Raw genomic sequence first — 20,203 nt, forward strand, 5'->3', positions numbered from 1 at the left:
GTGGTAGGGAGGGGGAGAGAGAGTGTGGGAGAGAGAGAGTGTGTGAGAGAGAGAGTGTGGAGGGAGAGAGTGTGTGAGAGAGAGAGTGTGTGAGGAGAGGAGAGTGTGTGAGAGAGGGGAGAGAGGTGTGAGAGAGAGAGTGTGGTGAGAGAGAGAGTGTGAGAGAGAGAGTGTGTGAGAGAGAGAGTGTGTGAGAGAGAGAGTGTGTGAGAGAGAGAGTGTGTGAGAGAGAGTGAGTGTGAGAGAGTGTGTGTGAGAGGAGTGAGTGTGAGAGAGAGGTGTGTGAGTGTGAGAGAGAGAGTGGAGTGGAGAGAGAGTGTGTGTGAGAGAAGAGAGTGGGTGAGAGAGAGAGTGTGTGAGAGAGTGTGTGTGAGAGAGAGTGTGTGTGTGAGAGAGAGAGTGTGTGAGAGAGAGGTGTGTGAGAGAGAGAGTGTGTGAGAGAGAGAGAGTGTGTGTGTGAGAGAGTGTGTGTGTGAGAGAGAGAGTGTGAGAGAGAGAGAGTGAGAGAGATGTGTGTGTGAGAGAGTGTGTGTGAGAGGTGTGTGTGTGAGAGAGAGAGTGTGTGTGTGAGAGAGAGTGTGTGTGAGAGAGAGAGAGAGTGTGTATGAGAGAGAGAGAGTGTGAGAGAGAGTGTGTGTGTGAGAGAGGAGTGTGTGTGAGAGAGTGTGTGTGTGAGAGAGAGTGTGTGTGTGAGAGAGAGAGTGAGTGTGAGAGAGAGTGTGTGTGTGAGAGAGAGTGTGTGTGAGAGAGAGTGTGTGTGTGAGAGAGAGTGTGTGTGTGTGTGTGTGAGAGAGAGAGTGTGTGAGAGAGAGTGTGTGTGTGAGAGAGTGTGTGTGTGTGTGAGGGCAAGTGGGGGTGTATGTGAGGGGATGCTGGGGGCAGGGGGGATGGGGAGAGGGCAATGGGAGGAGGAGAGGTAGATGCAGGGGTTAAGGGTATGGGAGAGGAAGGTGGGGATGGGGAAGGAGGGAGTGGGGAATATGAAGATGGGGAGTTGGAGGGTAGGGGAGGGGAAGGAGGAGGAACAGCAAGGATAGGCAGCAGCAAGTCCTGCCAGTCAAAATTAGCAGAGGTGAGAGTAATGGGGTCATCTAGTCTTCACAAAGGACATGTCGGCTTTACATTTCAGACATTTCCAGAGAGTTTGGTCCCATTGTGAATGGCTCATTGCCCTGACGACGCTGGGGAAATGTGCTTTGAAACTGCCATGGCCGACTTGTGGTGATCAGAGAGCCAATGTTAGATTCAGCGTGAAGTTCGTACCTGAGCTGTCGCATTCTCCACCTTCAGGTTTTTGATGCTGGACTTCACGCTGATGTCAGCACGAATGATGAGGTGAATGGAACTGAGTGAAGCATATTCCTGCAATTTCAAAAACACCGTTTACACCAAACTCCAATCCCCCTGCCACACCTCCCCCCCACCCCCGCCCCCAGCACGCTGCTTTCTATCCGGCGTCACCAAACAAGAGAAGGCCACCAGTGAGCACCAAGATGGTCATGCAAAGCTTTGGATGGCTTCAGCACTCAAGGAATTGTTCCAACACAAACCTTATCCAAGCGACCATTCTTCACACCAGAACTGAGAGCAGTAAGAGTCAGTCCCTTGATATTCAATGACATTACCATCGCTGAATCCCCAACCCATCAACGCCCTTGGGGTTACCATTGACCACAAACTCAACTGGGCCCAGCCATATCAATACTGTGGCTACAAGAGCAGGTCAGAGGCTGGGAATCCTGCAGTGAGTAACTCACCTCCTGACTCCCCAAAGCCTGTCCACCATCTACAAGGCACAAGTCAGGAGTGTGATGGAATACTCCCCACTTGCCTGGATGGGTGCAGCTCCAACAACACTCAAGAAGCTCGACACCATCCCAGGACAAAGCAGCCCCGCTTGATTGGCCCCCCATCCACAAACATTCACTCCCTCCACCACCGACGCTCAGTAGCAGCCGTGTGTACCATCTACAAGATGCACTGCAGCAACTCACCAAGGCTCCTCAGACAGCACCTTCCAAACCCACCACCACTTCCATCTAGAAGGACAAGGGCAGCAGATACCTGGGAACACCACCACCTGCAAGTTCACCTCCGAGTCACTCACCATCCTGACTTGGAAATATATCGGCCATTCCTTCACTGTCAGTGGGTCAAAATCCTGGAACTCCCTCCCTAACAGCACTGTGGGTGTACCTACACCACACAGACTGACTGATGTCCAATAACAATCCTGGAACTCCCTCCCTAACAGCACTGTGAGTGTACCTACACCACATGGACCGACTGATGTCCAATAACAATCCTGGAACTCCCTCCCTAACAGCACGGTGGGTGTACCTACACACATGAACTGAAGTGGGTTCAAGAAGGCAGCTCACCACCACCTTCTCAAGGGGCAAATAGCGATGGGCAATAAATGCTGGCCAGCCAGCAACACACATATCCATTGAATGAATAAAAATATTCACTATAAGCCCAATAATTCAACTTCCAACATGTACACATGAAAGAGAAGATCCCTATCTATCACAGAATCCTACAGAACAGAAGAGGCCTTAAGTCCATCAGGTTTGCACTGACTCTCTTACCCTGGCCGTCTCCCCCACCCTACCTATGTAACCATACACATTTAGCATGGCCAATCCACCTAACCTACACATCTTTGGACACTAAAGGGCAATTTAGCATGGCCAATCCACCCTAACCTACACATCTTTGGACACTAAGGGACAATTTAGCATGGCCAATCCACCTAACCCGCACATCTTTGGACACTAAAGGGCAATTTAGCATGGCCAGTCCACCCTAACCTACACATCTTTGGACTGAGGAGGAAACCAGAGCACCCAGGGAAATCTCAGGGAGAATGTGCAAACTCTACACAGACAGTGACCCAAGCTGGGAATTGAACCCGGATCCCTGGCACTGTGAGGCAGCAGTGCTAACCACTGTGCCACTGTACCTGCAAAGATCAGCAGTGGGAATTGTGGCCAATCTGTTCCTTTGTTGGGTCCCACAGAGCAACTGGTGTGCCTTCACCACTGGGATCAGCAGTAGTATTTGGATCAGGATTGAGCCGGGAAAGTCAGATCTCAAACTCCCTCTACCCTACTCCAACCCCCTTCATTTTCACATCGGAAGAGCAATGCTTATCCAGATTTGTCACTCTTGTGGTATCCCAGTAAAATTGACAATTTAATGTCAATTTCAGAACAGAGGAGACCAGTCAGCCCCTTGAGCCTGCTCCTCCAGTCAATGCAATCATGATTGATTGCGAATTTTATCTCCACCACCCGCTCGACTCCATAAACCTTAATAATATGAACGTTGGTCAGTTTTAAACTCAGGAATTAAAGAATGGACTGAGGTGGTTCTTCCTTGCTCACTTCCTTGGTCAAACCTCAACGCCATCGAGACCTTATTTCCACCAATTCTGAGCTGGAATAATCTCACAATCCAATTGTCTGGAAAGCTTACCTCCAGAAAGGTGCTGTTCCACAAGCGGCACTGATTTTCACTGTCGTTGAGATGTCAAGGATTTGCAGAGGGCACTGGAAGACAATGCAGTTGGCAGTCCCCAGCTCACAGTCCTGTGGGGAAATAGGACAAAAATTGAGGTTCCAACTCAATTTGCAAATGGGACAATACATCACATGCCTCACTGGTTACTTGAATGAAACTGTGTGTACATGGGAGTGATCTGATGAATCTTGCATTCTAATAACTCTCCCATCGAAGACCGTCCCTCTAGTTCTCTAACTTCCCCCCATCAAAAACCATCCCTCTAATTCACTCACTCTCCCATCGAAGACCATCGCTCTAATCCCCGAACTCTCCATCGAACACCATCCCTCTAATCCCCTAACTCTCCATCAAAGAGCATTCCCCAATCCCTTAATTCTCCCATTGAAGACCATCCCTCTTGATTGCTTGCTGGCAATGTGGAACAGAAGAGGGGGGCTGTGGGAGGTTCAATGAACAATGCGATGGTTTGGGGTTAACTCTGAACCTATCAATGAAAACCTAACGATTGCCATCTCCACTGTCCCCATTCAAAGCTGTCGAATTGAAGAATGTATTTCACAGCATGGCTGACTTACCAGAGTCAACTTCTTCTTTCCTTCTGTTTGGTGAGCGATTGAATGTTTATGACTGGCACTGGCACGTGGTGACCTCTCTGTGTTCCATTTCACTTGCGTATTGTTACTAAACGCCTGTCAGTTCAGACAAAATTATTAGAGGACCATCGTCACAAAAGCATTTCCCAAATTCTGAGTCCACCCGACGAGGGAAGGTATCGGGGTGTTCGTAACCCGAGGTTATAGAGTCACAGAGGTTTACAGAATGGGAACAGGCCCTTCAGCCCAACTTGTCCATGCCGCCCTTTTTTAAAACCCTGAAGCTAGTCCCAATTGCCCACATTTGGCCCATATCCCTCTATACCCATCTTATCCATGTAATTGTCCAAATGCTTTTTAAAAGACAAAATTATACCCACCTCTACTACTCCCTCTGGCAGCTCGTTCCAGACACTCACCACCCTCTGTGTGAAGAAATTGCCCCCTGGACCCTTTTGTATTTCTCCACTCTCACCTTAAACCTATGCCCTCTAGTTTTAGACTCCCTACCTTTTGGAAAAGATGTTGACTATCTCCCTTTTCTATTTTATAGACCTCTGTAAGATCACCCCTAAGCCTCTTATGAAACATAGAAACATAGAAAAACTACAGCACAATACGGACCCTTCAGCCCACAAAGTTGTGCTGAACATGTCCCTCCCTTAGAGATCACTAGGCTTACCTATAACTCTCTATCTTACTAAGTATAGAATGCTCCAAGGTGATGGAGGTTGAGGGGAGACCTGATAGAAGTCTACAAGATTATGAGCGGCATGGACAGAGTGGATAGTCAGAAGCTTTTTTCCCAGGGTGGAAGAGTCAATTACTAGGGGGGCACAGGTTTAAGGTGCGAGGGGCAGTGTTTAAAGAAGATGTACGAGGCAGATTTTTTACACAGAGGGTGGTGGGTGCCTGGAACTCGCTGCCGGGGGAGGTATTGGAAGCAGATACGATAGTGAGTTTTAAGGGGCGTCTGGACAAATCCATAAACAGGATGGGAATAGGGGGATATGGTCCCCGGAAGGATAGGGGGTTTTAGTTCAGTCGGGCAGCATGGTCGGTGCAGGGGGGCTGAAGGGCCTGTTCCTGTGCTGTAATTTTCTTTGTTCTTGGTGCCAGGTGATGCCATGGGCTGATACACTATCCCTTCATCGCCAAGTGCTGGGTTTAAGTCCAGCCTTCACTGATGGACTGGCAGGAAATACTCCATCACTAACTGATTTTGGGCAACTTCAACCTTAAAATCTGCGCATGTACAGGATCTAACATGAACAACTTATATTTCGATAGCATATCCTCGTGCATCAGTCTCCGAAAGTAAGTGCGCAGGTACAGCAGGCAGTAAAGAAGGCAAATGGTATGTTGGCCTTCATAGTGAGAGGATTTGAGTATCGGGATAGGGATGTTTTACTGCAGTTGTACAGGGCGTTGGTGAGGCCACACCTGGAGTATTGTGTGCAGTTTTGGTGTCCTTATCTGAGGAAGGGTGTCCTTGCTATAGAGGGAGTACAGCGAAGGTTTACCAGGCTGATTCCTGGGATGGCAGCTCTGTCATATGAGGAGAGACTAAGTCGGTTAGGATTATATTCACTGGAGTTTAGAAGAGTGAGAGGGGATCTGATAGAAACTTATAAAATTCTAACAGGGTTAGACAGGGTAGATTCAGAAAGAATGTTCCCGATGGTGGGGGGAGTCCAGAACTAGGGGTCATAGTTTGAGGATAAGGGGTAAACCTTTTAGGACTGAGGTGAGGAGAAATTTCTTCACCCAGAGGGTGGTGAATGTGTGGAATTCACTCCCACAGAAAGTAGTTGAGGCCAAAACGTTGTGTGATTTCAAGAAGAAATTAGATATCGCTCTTGGGGCTAAAGGGATCAAAGGATATGGGAGGGAGGGGAAGCAGGATATTGAATTTGATGATCAGCCATGATCAAAATGAATGGTGGAGCAGGCTCGAAGGGCCGAATGGCCTCCTCCTACTACTGGTTTCTATGTTTAATGTAATGAAAGTCCCAGGGTCCTTCACAGGGACATTATGAAACAAAATGTGACACTGAGACACATGAAGAGATATTTGGTCAGGTGACCAAAAGCTTAATCAATGAGGTGGGTTTTAAGGAGTGTCTTAAAGGGGAGACTGAGGTTGAGAGGGGCAGAGAGGTTTACGGAGGGAATTTCAGAGTTTGGGGCCCAGGCAGCTGAAGGCATGGCCGTCAATGGCGGAGTGATTAAAATCGGGGAATGCTCAAGAGGCCGGGATTCGGGGAGTGTAGAGATCTCAGAGGGTTATGGGCTGGAGGAGGTTACAGGGATAGGGAGGGGGTGTAGGGGCTGGAGGAGGTCACAGAGATAGGGAGGGGGTGTAGGGGGCTGGAGGAGGTTACAGAAATAGGGAGGGGGTGTAGGGGGCTGGAGGAGGTTACAGAGATAGGGAGGGGGTGTAGGGGCTGGAGGAGGTTACAGAGATAGGGAGGGGGTGTAGGGGCTGGAGGAGGTTACAGAGATAGGGAGAGGGTGTAGGGGGCTGGAGGAGGTTACAGAGATAGGGAGGGGGTGTAGGGGCTGGAGGAGGTTACAGAGATAGGGAGGGGTGCAGGGGCTGGAGGAGGTTACAGAGATAGGGAGGGGGTGTAGGGGGCTGGAGGAGGTCACAGAGATAGGGAGGGGGTGTAGGGGCTGGACGAGGTTACAGAGATAGGGAGGGGGTGTAGGGGGCTGCAGGAGGTTACGGAGATAGGGAGGGGGTGTAGGGGCTGGAGGAGGTTACAGAGATAGGGAGGGAGTGTCGGGGGCTGGAGGGGGTTACAGAGATAGGGAGGGGTGTAGGGGGATGGAGGAGGTTACTGAAATAGGGAGGGGGTGTAGGGGACTGCAGGAGGTTACAGAGATAGGGAGGGGGTGTAGAGGGCTGGAGGAGGTTACAGAGATAGGGAGGGGGCGTAGGGGCTGGAGGAGGTTACAGAGATAGGGAGGGGGTGTAGGGGCTGGAGGAGTTTACAGAGATAGGGAGGGGGCGTAGGGGCTGGAGGAGGTTACAGAGATAGGGAGGGGCTGTGGCGGGCTGGAGATAGGGAGGGGGTGTAGGAAGTTACAGAGATGGGGGGGGGGTGAGGAGATGGAGGGGTTTGAAAACAAGGATGGGAATTTTAAAATCGAGGTGTTGATTGGCTGGGAGGCCGTGTGGGTCAGCAAGCACAGGGGGTGGGGAACGGGACTGGGTATGAATTGGGACACAGGTAGCAGAGTTCTGGATGTCCGGAATGCTGCAGAGGGTGGAATGTGGGGGAGCAGCCGGAGTGAGTTGGAATAGTCGTGTCTGGAGATAATGAAGGGATGGATGGGGAGCTGAGATGAGGTAAACTGGCCCATGAGGTGGAAATAGTCAGTCTTGGTGATGGTACAACTGTGAGGTGGAAGCTGATTGTGGGATCCAACATAATGTTGAAGTTGTGAACAGACCGTGTTAGTCTGGGAGGGACTGGAGACGGTTGCTAGAGGACAGTTTGGAGTGAGGACCAAAAATAGTGGCTTTGGTCATCCCAATATTGAATTGAATCCATAGAATTCCTACAGTACAGAAGGAGGCCATTTGGCCCATCGAGTCTGGGCCAACAACAATCCCACCCAGGCCCTATTCCCGTAACCCCACTAATCCCTGCTAATCCCCCTGACACTAGGGGGAAATTTAGCATGGCCAATCCACCTAACCCGCACAGCTTTGGACACTAAGGGACAATTTAGCATGGCCAATCCACCCTAACCTACACATCTTTGGACAGTGGGAGGAAACTGGAGCACATGGAGGAAGCCCATTCAGACACAGGGCGAATGTGCAAACTCCACACAGACAGTGACCCAAGCTGGGAATTGAACCCAGGTCCCTGGTGCCGTGAGGCAGCAGTGCTAACCACTGCGCCACCGTGCGGCCTGGAGGAAGTTTCTCTGGAGATAGAGAGTCAGCAGCCTGGTCTTTCCCAATTGCAGGCCTGTTTGCCAGGCCCTGATAGCCTCCTGAGTAGAGGGCAGATTGAGGGCTGCTTACCAGTTTAAGAGGGTTGACACCTTGTGCAACGTGACACTGCGGAATCCTGTCCCCTTCAAATTCGATTTTCATTGGGTACAGCAGCCATTTGCCATTGCTGATCTCGTGAGGCCATCGGATGTTCAGGAAAGCTGAACTCAAGGTTTTCAGGACATTGCCTGTGTTTTGCACCTGATAGATAATGAAAACAGACAATTAAACTCACGCTGTGTTCAATGATCTCCTCCCACTATAATTTATCACAGCTATGGACAACCTGGGCTGGTGAGTGGGCAGTGAGAGTGATCCTCCTCCATCTCAGTGGCCGTGAGATTGAAACCGGGCTTGTTCACTAACTGTGTCCCCATGAATAAGATTCAATATATTTAATCCACGCTGAATATTCCAGAACGAGTTATAGAAAATACTTCATCATTTATTAATGGGACTGTCATCAACTCCCAATGGTAAAAACAGAAGAACTATTGACACTTTGGACACAGAGGGAGCGCACGGCTCTCACACTCAATGTTGTGTGGAATCAGCAGACACCTCACTTCACTCACCCTTGCTTTACGTACAAATCACTTCAGTCACACCGGCAGGAAAAGAACTACACGACGGGAATCAGTGGAATGGGGCAACGGTCAACACAATGTCTAGTGGGGGCCGCACTCAGAAAGACCTCATGTGGCCCCTCTCCACAGGTTGCCCACTGCCGCTTGGACACAACTGACAACAGGCCGAACAAAGAAAATTACAGCACAGGAACAGGCCCTCCTGCACTGACCCTGCTGCCCAACTGAACTAAAGCCCCCTACCCTTCCGGGGACCATATCCCTCTATTCCCATCCTATTCCTGTATTTGTCCAGACGCCCCTTAAAACTCACTATCGTATCCGTTTCCAATACCTCCCCCAGCAGCGAGTTCCAGGCACCCACCGCCCTCTGTGTAAACAATCTGCCTCATACATCTCCTTTAAACCTTGCCCCTCGCCCCTTAAACCTGTGCCCCCCTAGTAATTGACTCTTCCACCCTGGGAAAAAGCTTCTGACTATCCACTCTGTCCATGGCTCTCATAATCTTGTAGACTTCTATCAGGTCTCCCCTCAACCTCCGTCGCTCCAGTGAGAACAAACCAAGTTTCTCCAACCTCTCCTCATAGCTAATGCCCTCCATACCAGGCAACATCCTGGTAAATCTTTTCTGTATCCTCTCCAAAGCCTCCACATCCTCTGGTAGTGTGGTGACCAGAATTGAACACTATATTCTGAGTGCGGCCTAACTAAGGTTCTATAAAGTTTCAGCATGACTTGCCAATGTTTAAACTCAGTGCCCCGGCCGATGAAGGCAAGCATGCCGTATGCCTTCTTGACTACCTTCTCCACCTGCGTTGCCACTTTCAGTGACCTGTGTACTTGTACACCCAGATCCCTCTGCCTATCAATACTCTTAAGGGTTCTGCCATTTACTGTATATTTCCTATCTGTATTAGACCTTCCAAAATGCATTACCTCACATTTGTCCGGATTAAACTCCATCTGTCATCTCTCTGCCCAAGTCTCCAACCGATCTATATTCTGCTGAATCCTCTGATGGTCCTCATTGCTATCCGCAAATCCACCAACCTTTTTGTCATCCACAAACTTACTCATCAATCCAGTTACATTGTCCTCCAAATCATTTATATATATATTACAAACAGCAAAGGACCCAGCACTGATCCCTGAGGAACACCACTTGTCATAGCCCTCCATTCAGAAACACACCCTTTCACTGCTACCCTCTGTCTTCTTTGACCGAGCCAGTTTTGTATCCACCTTACCACCTCACCTCTGATCCGGTGTGACTTCACCTTCTGTACCAGACTGCCAAAAGGGACCTTGTCAAAGGCCTTACTGAACTCCATGTAGACAACATCCACTGTCCTACCCTCAACAATCACAAAAGACCACAATGCTTTTCAATCCCCATTATAGGCCACCCCGTCAGAAAAAAAAATCACAATTGTTCAGTGTGAATGTCAACATTCTCCTCAGCGCCAGTTTTCACTCGACAGTGTGCCCAGTGATCAGTGAGTTAACGGCGTTTGGCTTATGCTTAAATTTTATTTATTAGTGTCACAAGTAGGCTTATATTAACACTGCAATGAAGTTACTATGAAAATCCCCTAGTCGCCACACTCCTGTTCGGGTACACTGAGGGAAAATTTAGCCTGGCCAATGCACCCTAACCAGCACGTCTTTGGAGTGTGGGAGGAAACCAGAGCACCCGGAGGAAACCCACACAGACACGGGGAGAATGTGCAAACTCCACACAGACAGTGACCCAAGCCGGGAATCGAACCCAGGTCCCTGGCGCTGTGAGGCAGCAGTGCTAACCACTGTGCCACCCTTATCAGTGAAGGAGGAGGACAGAAATCATCATGAAAGCAAATATTAGCAGCAGAAGCAATAAACCTGATAACCCTTTAAAGCCCCTCTTCAGAATCGTTGTTCATCTAATCGCAGTATACCATGTAGAAAAGAGTGGACCTCGGGAACACCTTTTTATATTCGTTCATGGGTTGTGGGTGTCGCTGGCTGGGCCAGCATTTATTGCCCATCCCGCAGGACAAATTTTAAGTCAACCTGGAGTCACATGTAGGCCAGACTGGGTAAGGACGGCAGATTTCCTTCCCTAAAGGACATTAGTGAGCCAGATGGGTTTTTCCGACAATGGTTTCATGGTCATCAGTAGATTCTTAATTCCAGATTTTTTTTATTGAATTCAAATTCCACCCATGTTGAGCGCAATGTCTTACTGGGAGTGCAGGATCAGTTTAAGATTCCCAATTCATTTTATTCCAATGACCACGAACCACTTTCTAGAATCTTCACGGGCCCAATATTTCCGAATGACTTTGTAAAGAATCCTGGCACTGCATCCAGTTCTGGGCGCCATACCAAGGAAGGATGTGAAGGTATTCGAGAGAGTACAGGGGATATTCACAAGAATGATTCCAGGGATAAGGAACTGTAGCCATGAGGATAGATTGGAGAGGTTGGTGTTAAGGTACCAGGGCAGAAACCCCAAGGTATTTTGTGAAGCCCAACTAGACTCCAATAGTTTTTTTCTGTTTTGGTATTAGTGCGAGGATAAGGTATTTCACTCCAGATGTGATTCTATTGACCCACTGGGAAGCTTTTATCAAAACAAACCTTACTTAACAATACAGTTTAGCTATAACAAATGAATTAGCTTAGCTTTTAACAATTCAGATACTTAGACATGAAAAGATACAATTCTTAACTGCTCACCTATCTCTATTAGTTCCAGTTTAAGCAATGTCCCTCTTGTAGGCTTGAACTACCTTTCAAAGGCAGTGCAGAGGACATTCACCAGGATGCTGCCCGGGGTGGAACATTTGTGTTGTAAAGAAAGGTTAGCTAGCCTTGGGTTGTTTTCTCTGGAGCAGAGAAGACTGAGGGGTGACCTGATCGAGGTGTACAAGATTATGGACAGAGTGGATAGGGAGCAGCTGCTCCCTTTAGTTGAGGGGACGTGGGTTCAAGGTGAGGGACAGGAGGTTTAGGGGGGATGTGAGGAAAAACCTTTTCTACCCAGAGGGTGGTGAGGGTCTGGAATGGGCTGCCTGGGAGGTGGGATGCCTCGCATCCTTTAAAAAGTACCTGGATGAGTACTTGGCACATCAGAACATTCAGGGCTATGGGCCGAGTGCTGGTAAATGGGATTAAGTGGGAAGTCAGGTGTTTCTTGTGTATCGGTATAGACTCAATGGGCCAAAGGGTCTTTCCTGCACTCAGTGATTCTAAAATCAATTAGCATGGTTTACGTGCTTGTACTTGAGCTGCCAGTCCTTAAGCCTCCAGGACACCTCTGGAAAGAGAGAGAGATCTGTTTTTCCTAGCAAGATCTCAAATGGCATGCCTCCAGCGAGAGAGAGAGAGAGAAAAAAAACACCTCTTGCTTCTTTCAAAACCCGGCAATAACTGCCTGTTTTTCCCTGTAAGCCTAGCTCCTCCCCTTAAGCACATGACTCTGTCAATGAATCTAATCAAAACCAAAATAAACAAAAAATCATTAACTTGGGTTAACACAAACACATCCCTAGTTAAAATCAACCATTAGCCTGCATTCTCAGCATGTGAGCTGCCTGGTGCGGACAAATTGGCACCGTGTAAAACAGAGCTGGATTTTAAACATACCCCCCAAGAAACATGATCTGAATACATTTCTAAAGGGGACAGTATTGTCACAGTTGGGAATGTTCTCCATGGAGAGAAGACAGGAGACTTAGAGATATTCAAGATCTCAAGGAGTATGGATTGAGTAAATAGTCAGAAACTGTTCCCTCTCGAGTGTACATCAGGAACTCAAGGGCACAGATTCAAAATAAAGGGCAAAAGGAGTAGAAGTGATGTGAGGAAAAGGCCTTTTGACCCAGAGGGTGGTTGAAGTCTGGAATGAACTTCTTAAGAGGGTGGTGGAGGAGGGTTTGACTAAAAAGAGAATTGGATAGCTTTCTTAAAAGAGGGAATGTGTAAGGTTACGGGGATAAGGCAGGGAGAAGGGATTGGGTGGAATGCTCCTTCAGCAATCTAGTATAGGTGTGATGGACTGAATGGCCTCCTTTTGCACATGTGAAGATCTTGTGAAATCCATCCCTATCCCTTAGGCATGATAAATTGCTTCCCATCCCATGAGATCCCAATGCACCAACCTCCTCGGCAGTAAGTAATGAACAAATATCTTATACTTGCCAACAGTTCATACTGAACACTACTGCCCACATCTGCTTCTTCCGTCATTGCACTCTCCCCCACTATGTCACCTCCAAAGAAGACATTTTGTGGTGTCACCGCCCTGTCAAAACGGAGGAGGAGCCAGCATTAAACAATATTCCCTGATTGCACAACTCCTCTGCGAATCAACCATAAATGTATCATATTGAAGGCATGGTGGACAGAATCGTGAATCGGGGAGGGAGGAAGATCCCACTCTGAAACCCCAGGGCACACACCAAAATAAACAAAAGTACACTAACTCAGATTAAAACAAATACATCCCTTGCTAAAATCAACCATTAGCCTGCATTCTCAGCATGCAAGCTGCCTGGTGTGGACAAATTGGCACCGTGTAAAACAGAGCTGAATTTTAAACATACCCCTCGTAAGAAACACACCATGAATATACTTCTTGAAGGCACAGTGCCATCACAGTTGGGAATGTTTTCCGTGGAGAAAACAATGGAGCACTCTGTTCGTTGGCAGACTTTTGAATGGACCTACCTCACATTAAGTTGATCTTTCTCTACACCTTAGCTATGACTGTAACACTACATTCTGCACCCTCTCCTTTCCTTCTCTATGAACGGTATGCTTTGTCTGTATAGTGCACAAGAAACAATACTTTTCATTGTATCCCAGTACATGTGACAATAATAAATCAAATCAAATTAAAGTTCTTCCACAGTGGCAGCGTTTTAACAAGGCATTGGGGTTGGACAACTTGAATGCAAGCACACATGCCTGCGGGCATGTTTACAAACATCCGGCAGCCAGAATTTCCCATCCTCCATTGCTCTCGCAGCTAGACCTTTACCCTTCAGGTCAGAGGTCAGGATCTCACCTGCTGTCCTCTGAACTCTGACCCTCCCGTTTTTGAATAGGTGACCCGTGTGTAAGAGGGGAAGCCGGGTTCGAGCAGAAATGGGTTAGTCAGGAGGGAGCACTTACCCACCGAGGGAGAGTGGCAGGACAATCATAACGTCAACACTTGCCATGACTGGGCCCAAGTTGGCTTGTTCACTGATGCTGTGTGGAGAGAAGCACAAATTCAACATTGTCATCAACCAAGACAAAATCTATCCTATTTTTTGCCAATGTATCAGAAGTAAGCACAAATAAAGGTAAAATCTCACGCTCACAAGCGCTGCTGATGAGAGCACACAGCAGATGGCGCCCTTGTCCAAGTAGGTAATGTGGAACTATATGCAATACCACCCTCTGCTGGCTGCAATCTAGTATTACATTGATCATCAACAGTTGCATTGGGAAAGGATGGTCGTGCCCTGCCCATCAGGGTGCCACCGGAGGTTATGACACACGTGTATCTTAACGTGAGGCGCCAGAGGGTGGTGGTGGTGTGCTGGGCATTTGGCTTTCCGTTCCCCACTCCTGAGGAACCACTGCCACTGGGGAAATGGTGAGCAGAAGCGAGACATCAGCGGCAAGCCTCGAGAGGTCAACTTGTTCGTCAGTCAGTCTCAATGCACCTCCTGGAGTAAAGCAGATAGGCGCTGGGGAAAGGCAGCAAGTTACCCACCTCGGCCCCCATGAGGACAGTAAACACTGAAAATATACAACAGCTCACAGTGACTTCCAAGAGGATATGTTACCCAGGCTAATACTGAGAGAATCACAGAATCCCGACACTGTAAAAGAGGCCATTCAGCCCATTGCGTCTGCACTGACTCTCTGACAGAGCATCTCACCTGGGCGCTCTTCCCCAGTAACCCTGTGCATTTAGCATGGCCAATCCACCTTATCTGCACATCTTTGGGACTGTGGGAGGAAACCGAAGCAAACTCACACAGGCACGGGGAGAATGTGCAAACTCCACACAGACAGTGACCCGAGGCCAGGAATCGAACCCGGGTCCCTGGCGCTGTGAGGCAGCAGTGCTAACCCACTGTGCCACTGTAATGCTGAAGGTCGAGAGGGGTGGAGAGGTTTAGGGAGGGAATTCTAGAGCTTGGGACTCAGGCAGCTGAAGGCACGGCCACCAATGGCGGAGCGATTAAAATCAAGTATGTTCACAAGGCCAGAATTAGAGGAACGCAGAGATCTGGGAGGGGGGCTAGGGACTAGAGATTGTAAGGGCTGGAGGAAGTTACAGAGATAGGGAGGGGGTGTAGGGGCTGGAGGAGGTTACAGAGATAGGGAGGGGGTGTAGGGGCTGGAGGAGGTTATGGAGATAGGGAGGGGGTGTAGGGGCTGGAGGAGGTTACAGAAATAGGGAGGGGGTGTAGCGGCTGGAGGAGGTTACAGAGATAGGGAGGGGGTGTAGGGGCTGGAGGAGGTTACAGAGATAGGGAGGGGGTGTAGAGGGGCTGGAGGAGGTTACAGAGATAGGGAGGGGGTGTAGGGGCTGGAGGAGGTTACAGAGAGAGGGAGGGGGTGCAGGGGCTGGAGGAGGTTACAGAGATAGGGAGGGGGTGTAGGGGCTGGAGGAGGTAATGTGCAGCAGGGTTTTGGAAAGTAGAATATGGGGGAGCAGCCAGGAGTGAGTTGCAATAGTCAGGTCTGGAGGTAGTGAAGGGGTTCAGCAGCTGAGACAGGGGTGAAGGTGAATGATATAAAATAATCCCATTTCACAGAGGCAGTTCTGTTCCGTTTCCGTCAAAAACGCCACTCACGTTGATAGCTGAAGTAAGATTGACAGAGTTGTAGTTTCAATGGTGATCCTAGAAGTGCTTAACATCAGGTAAAAGGTGACCTGTCAAACAAAGTGTACACAGTCAGAAGGTCTGGATGATGCAGAATACTGACACCACTGCAGATCAGAAATCTGAACACAGCCATCACGGAATAAATAAACTGATCACTATCAACAGGAAAGCTGCAGCTACAGGGTTAGATACAGAGTAATATTCCCTCTACACTGTCCCCCCATCAAACATTCCCAGGACAGGTACAGCACGGGGTTAGATACAGAGTAAAACTCCCTCTACACTGTCCCCCCATCAAACATTCCCAGGACAGGTACAGCACGGGGTTAGATACAGAGTAATATTCCCTCTACACTGTCCCCCCATCAAACATTCCCAGGACAGGTACAGCACGGGGTTCGATACAGAGTAAAACTCCCTCTACACTGTCCCCCCATCAAACACTCCCAGGACAGGTACAGCACGGGGTTAGATACAGAGTAAAGCTCCCTCTACACTGTCCCCCATCAAACACTCCCAGGACAGGTACAGCACAGGGTTAGATACAGAGTAAACTCCCTCGACACTGTCCCCCATCAAACACTCCCAGGACAGGTACAGCACAGGGTTCGATACAGAGTAAAGCTCCCTCTGCACTGTCCCCCCATCAAACACTCCCAGGACAGGTACAGCACGGGGTTAGATACAGAGTAAAGCTCCCTCTACACTGTCCCCATCAAACACTCCCAGGACAGGTACAGCACAGGGTTAGAGTAAAGCTCCCTCGACAATGTCCCCATCAAACACTCCCAGGACAGGTACAGCACGGGGTTAAATACAGAGTAAAACTCCCTCTACACTATCCCCCCATCAAACACTCCCAGGACAGGTACAGCACGGGGTTAGATACAGAGTAAAACCCCCTCTACACTGTCCCCCTATCAAACACTCCCAGGACAGGTACAGCACAGGGTTAGATACAGAGTAAAGCTCCCGCTACACTGTCCCCCATCAAACACTCCCAGGACAGGTACAGCATGGGGTTAGATACAGAGTAAAGATCCCTCTACACTGTCCCCCCATCAAACACTCCCAGGACAGGTACAGCATGGGGTTAGATACAGAGTAAAGCTCGCTCTGCACTGTCCCCCATCAAACACTCCCAGTACAGGTACAGCACGGGGTTAGATACAGAGTAAAGCTCCCTCTACACTGTCCCCCATCAAACACTCCCAGGACAGGTACAGCACAGGGTTAGATACAGAGTAAAGCTCCCTCTACACTGTCCCCATCAAACACTCCCAGGACAGGTATAGCACGGGGTTAGATACAGAGTAAAGCTCCCTCTACACTGTCCCCCCATCAAACACTCCCAGGAAGGAAGTATCTGAGGAAGGATGTCCTTGCTATAGAGGGAGCACAGCGAAGGTTTACCAGGCTGGTTCCTGGGATGGGAGCTCTGTCATATGAGGAGAGACTAAGTCGGTTAGGATTATATTCACTGGAGTTTAGAAGAGTGAGAGGGGATCTGATAGAAACTTATAAAATTCTAACAGGGTTAGACAGGGTAGATTCAGAAAGAATGTTCCCGATGGTGGGGGGAGTCCAGAACGGGGTTAGATACAGAGTAAAGCTCCCTCGACACTGTCCCCCTATCAAACCTGTCCCCTAGTTTGAGGATAAGGGGTAAACTTATAAAATTCTAACAGGATTAGACAGGGTAGATTCAGAAAGAATGTTCCCGATGGTGGGGGGAGTCCAGAACTAGGGGTCATAGTTTGAGGATAAGGGGTAAACCTTTTAGGACTGAGGTGAGGAGAAATTTCTTCACCCAGAGGGTGGGGAATGTGTGGAATTCACTCCCACAGAAAGTAGTTGAGGCCAAAACGTTGTGTGATTTCAAGAAGAAATTAGATATCACTCTTGGGGCTAAAGGGATCGAGGGATATGGGGGGGAGGGGGGATCAGGATATTGAATTTGATGATCAGCCAGGAATGACGGAGCAGGCTCAAAGGGCCAAATGGCCTCCTCCTGCTCCTGGATTGTATGTTCCTCTGTCCAGACTGCTCCTGATGCTGGGAGAATTTAACCACATACCTCAGCGCCACGTTTCATCGGGTTCCCTAATTCACATTCAGCCTGCGATCCGTTGGTATTTGCAGTGCAGTCCACAGTCTTGTCCTGGAGGAGGAAACAGGAATGCATTCGGCCGTGAGATTTGACTCGTCACCCTGAACAGGCACTCATCTCCTGTCCCACCGTGACTGGGAGACAGGAACTTCAGTACCCAATTGTTTGGATCTCCTTCACTGAGGGCTTATTTCCACAGACGTTTCAAAGGTCAGGGAGGTGACTAGAATCACGGAATCATAGAATCCCTACAGTGCAGAAGGAGGACATTCAGCCCATCGAGTCTGCACCGACCACAATCCCACCCAGGCCCTATCCCCATAACCCTACAGATATACCCTGATAATCCCTCCAATTTACACATCACAGGCACTAAGGGGCAATTTAGCACGGCCAATCCACCTAACCTGCACATCTTTGGACTGTGAGAGGAAACCAGAACACCCGGAGGAAACCCACACAGACATGGGGAGAATGTGCAGACTCTACACAGGCAGTGATCCAAGGCCGGAATTGAACCTGGGTCCCTGTGAAGCAGCACTGCTAACCACTGTGCCACCATGCCTCCTTAGATTGAAGTATCTAAGATTCTGAACAGTCTTAACAAGGTGGAAGTGGGAAAGATGTTTCCTCTTGTGGGGGAGTCCAGAACTCAGGGGCACTGGTTTAAAATTAGGGGTCATCCTTTTAGAACAGAGATGGGTGCAGCTTGAGTCACTGTCTGTGCACAGTGTGACCATTTCCTATAATGTCCAAAGATATGTAGGTTGGATGGATTGGCCATGTTAAATTGCCCCTGAGTGTCCAATAACATGCAGGTTAGATGGATTGGCCGTGCTAAATTCTCCCTCAGTGTACCCGAACAGGAGTGTGATGACTGGGGGATTTTCACAGTAACTTCATTGCAGTGCTAATGTAAGCCAACTTGCGACACTAATAAATGTACTTTAAAACTAGTGTCCAAAGATGCACAGGTTAGGTGGATTGGCCATGCTAAATTACCCCTTAGTGTCCAAAGATGTGTAGGTTAGGGGGATTGGCCATGCTAAATTGCCCCTTAGTGTCCAAAGATGTGTACATTAGGTGGATTGGCCATGCTAAATTGTCCCTTAGTGTCCAAAGATGTGTACATTAGGTGGATTGACCATGCTAAATTGCCCCTTAGTGTCCAAAGATGTGTACATTAGGTGGATTGGCCATGCTAAATTGTCCCTTAGTGTCCAAAGATGTGTAGGTTAGGTGGATTGGCCATGCTAAATTGCCCCTCAGTGTCCAAGGATGTGCAGGGCTCCTTCTGCACGGTGGGGATTCTATGATTCACATTGTGGCCTCCATATTGCAGAGTGCCCTTGACCTCACCATTAGCTCAGTTAAAAACGGCAGTGGGGGAAAACCTACTATTTTCTCGCCTGTTTGATATTTTGTTTTGACAAAATTCCGCCAGTGAGTTCGGCCCAGGTGGATCTATGTCCCTTTCAGGCAACAAAGCTGAAAAATCACAAGTTGAGGTCATTCAGAGTTCAGTTGCTATATTTTGGTCAATCGAGTGATAAGGTGATGGCAAAATTCAGTTGCAAACCTGAAAGGCTCGGCACTTGAATATAATTTTTTAAATTTCAGATTGCTCTGTAATGTCTGTTAGCTGAAATCTTTGAGATAATAATGCTAAACAATTTGAGTGAAATAAATTGCCAACTTTTTTTTTCCAGTAGCTGGAGGAAGCTTGTATTTGTTTCTCATACCTGAGGTGAACGAAAGCTAGAGAAGGAGAGTGTGTCTGGGAAGTCGGCAATCAGAACCGCCTCATGAGCATCATCTCCATCTTTCTTCGGTTTGTTGGGGTCTGATGGCAAGTTGGTGACAACGATCTTCAAAGCGATGTCTTTCTGGTCGCTCAGGGAAAACACCTGCCGTCCCCGTTCATCGCTGCAATGATCAAGGTGCAGAATCAGAACTAACTGACGCAATCCCCAACCTTCCTGTAGGGGGAGGTGGTGGCCTAGTGAGATTATCATTAGACTATTAATCCAGAAGCTCAGCTAATGTTCTGGGGACCTGGGTTCGAATCCCGCCACGGCAGGTGGTGGAATTTGAATTCAACAAAAAATTTCTGGAATTAAAAATCTACTGAACATGACATTAGTGGGTGGTACGGTGGTTTGCTCTGCTGCCTCACAGCACCAGGGATCTAGGTTTGATTCCCAGCTTGGGTCACTGTCTGTGTAGAGTTTGCACGTTCTCCCCGTGTCTGTGGGTTTCCTCCTACAATCCAAAGATGTGCAGGTTGGGTGAATTGGCCATGCTAAGTTGCCCCTTAGTGAGGAGGGAGCTAGTTAAGGCAAATGCATGGGGTTATGGGGATTGTGGTCGGTGCAGACTCGATCGGACTGCAGGATTCTATGAATCGATTATCATAGAATCCCAACAGTGCAGAAGGAGGCCATTCAGCCCATCAAGTTGTACTGATCACAATCTCACCCAGGCCATATTCCCATAA

General features: G+C 48.6%; 1 protein-coding gene across 1 annotated transcript in view; it reads right to left on the minus strand.

The window, feature by feature from the left end:
* The window catches only part of LOC145361843 (integrin alpha-7-like), a 149,429-nt gene that overhangs the window by 11,454 nt on the left and 117,772 nt on the right, over positions 1-20,203 (minus strand). Inside the window, 10 exon segments of the mRNA XM_080217811.1 lie at positions 1,264-1,362; positions 3,481-3,509; positions 3,512-3,593; positions 4,104-4,217; positions 8,164-8,334; positions 12,907-13,009; positions 13,882-13,959; positions 15,564-15,643; positions 17,674-17,757; positions 19,449-19,632. Of these exon segments, the coding sequence (XP_080073937.1) occupies positions 1,264-1,362; positions 3,481-3,509; positions 3,512-3,593; positions 4,104-4,217; positions 8,164-8,334; positions 12,907-13,009; positions 13,882-13,959; positions 15,564-15,643; positions 17,674-17,757; positions 19,449-19,632 (1,024 nt within the window).

Source organism: Carcharhinus amblyrhynchos, chromosome X, assembly GCF_965287045.1.
Source record: "Carcharhinus amblyrhynchos chromosome X, sCarAmb.v2.hapA, whole genome shotgun sequence".
NCBI lineage: Eukaryota > Metazoa > Chordata > Chondrichthyes > Carcharhiniformes > Carcharhinidae > Carcharhinus > Carcharhinus amblyrhynchos.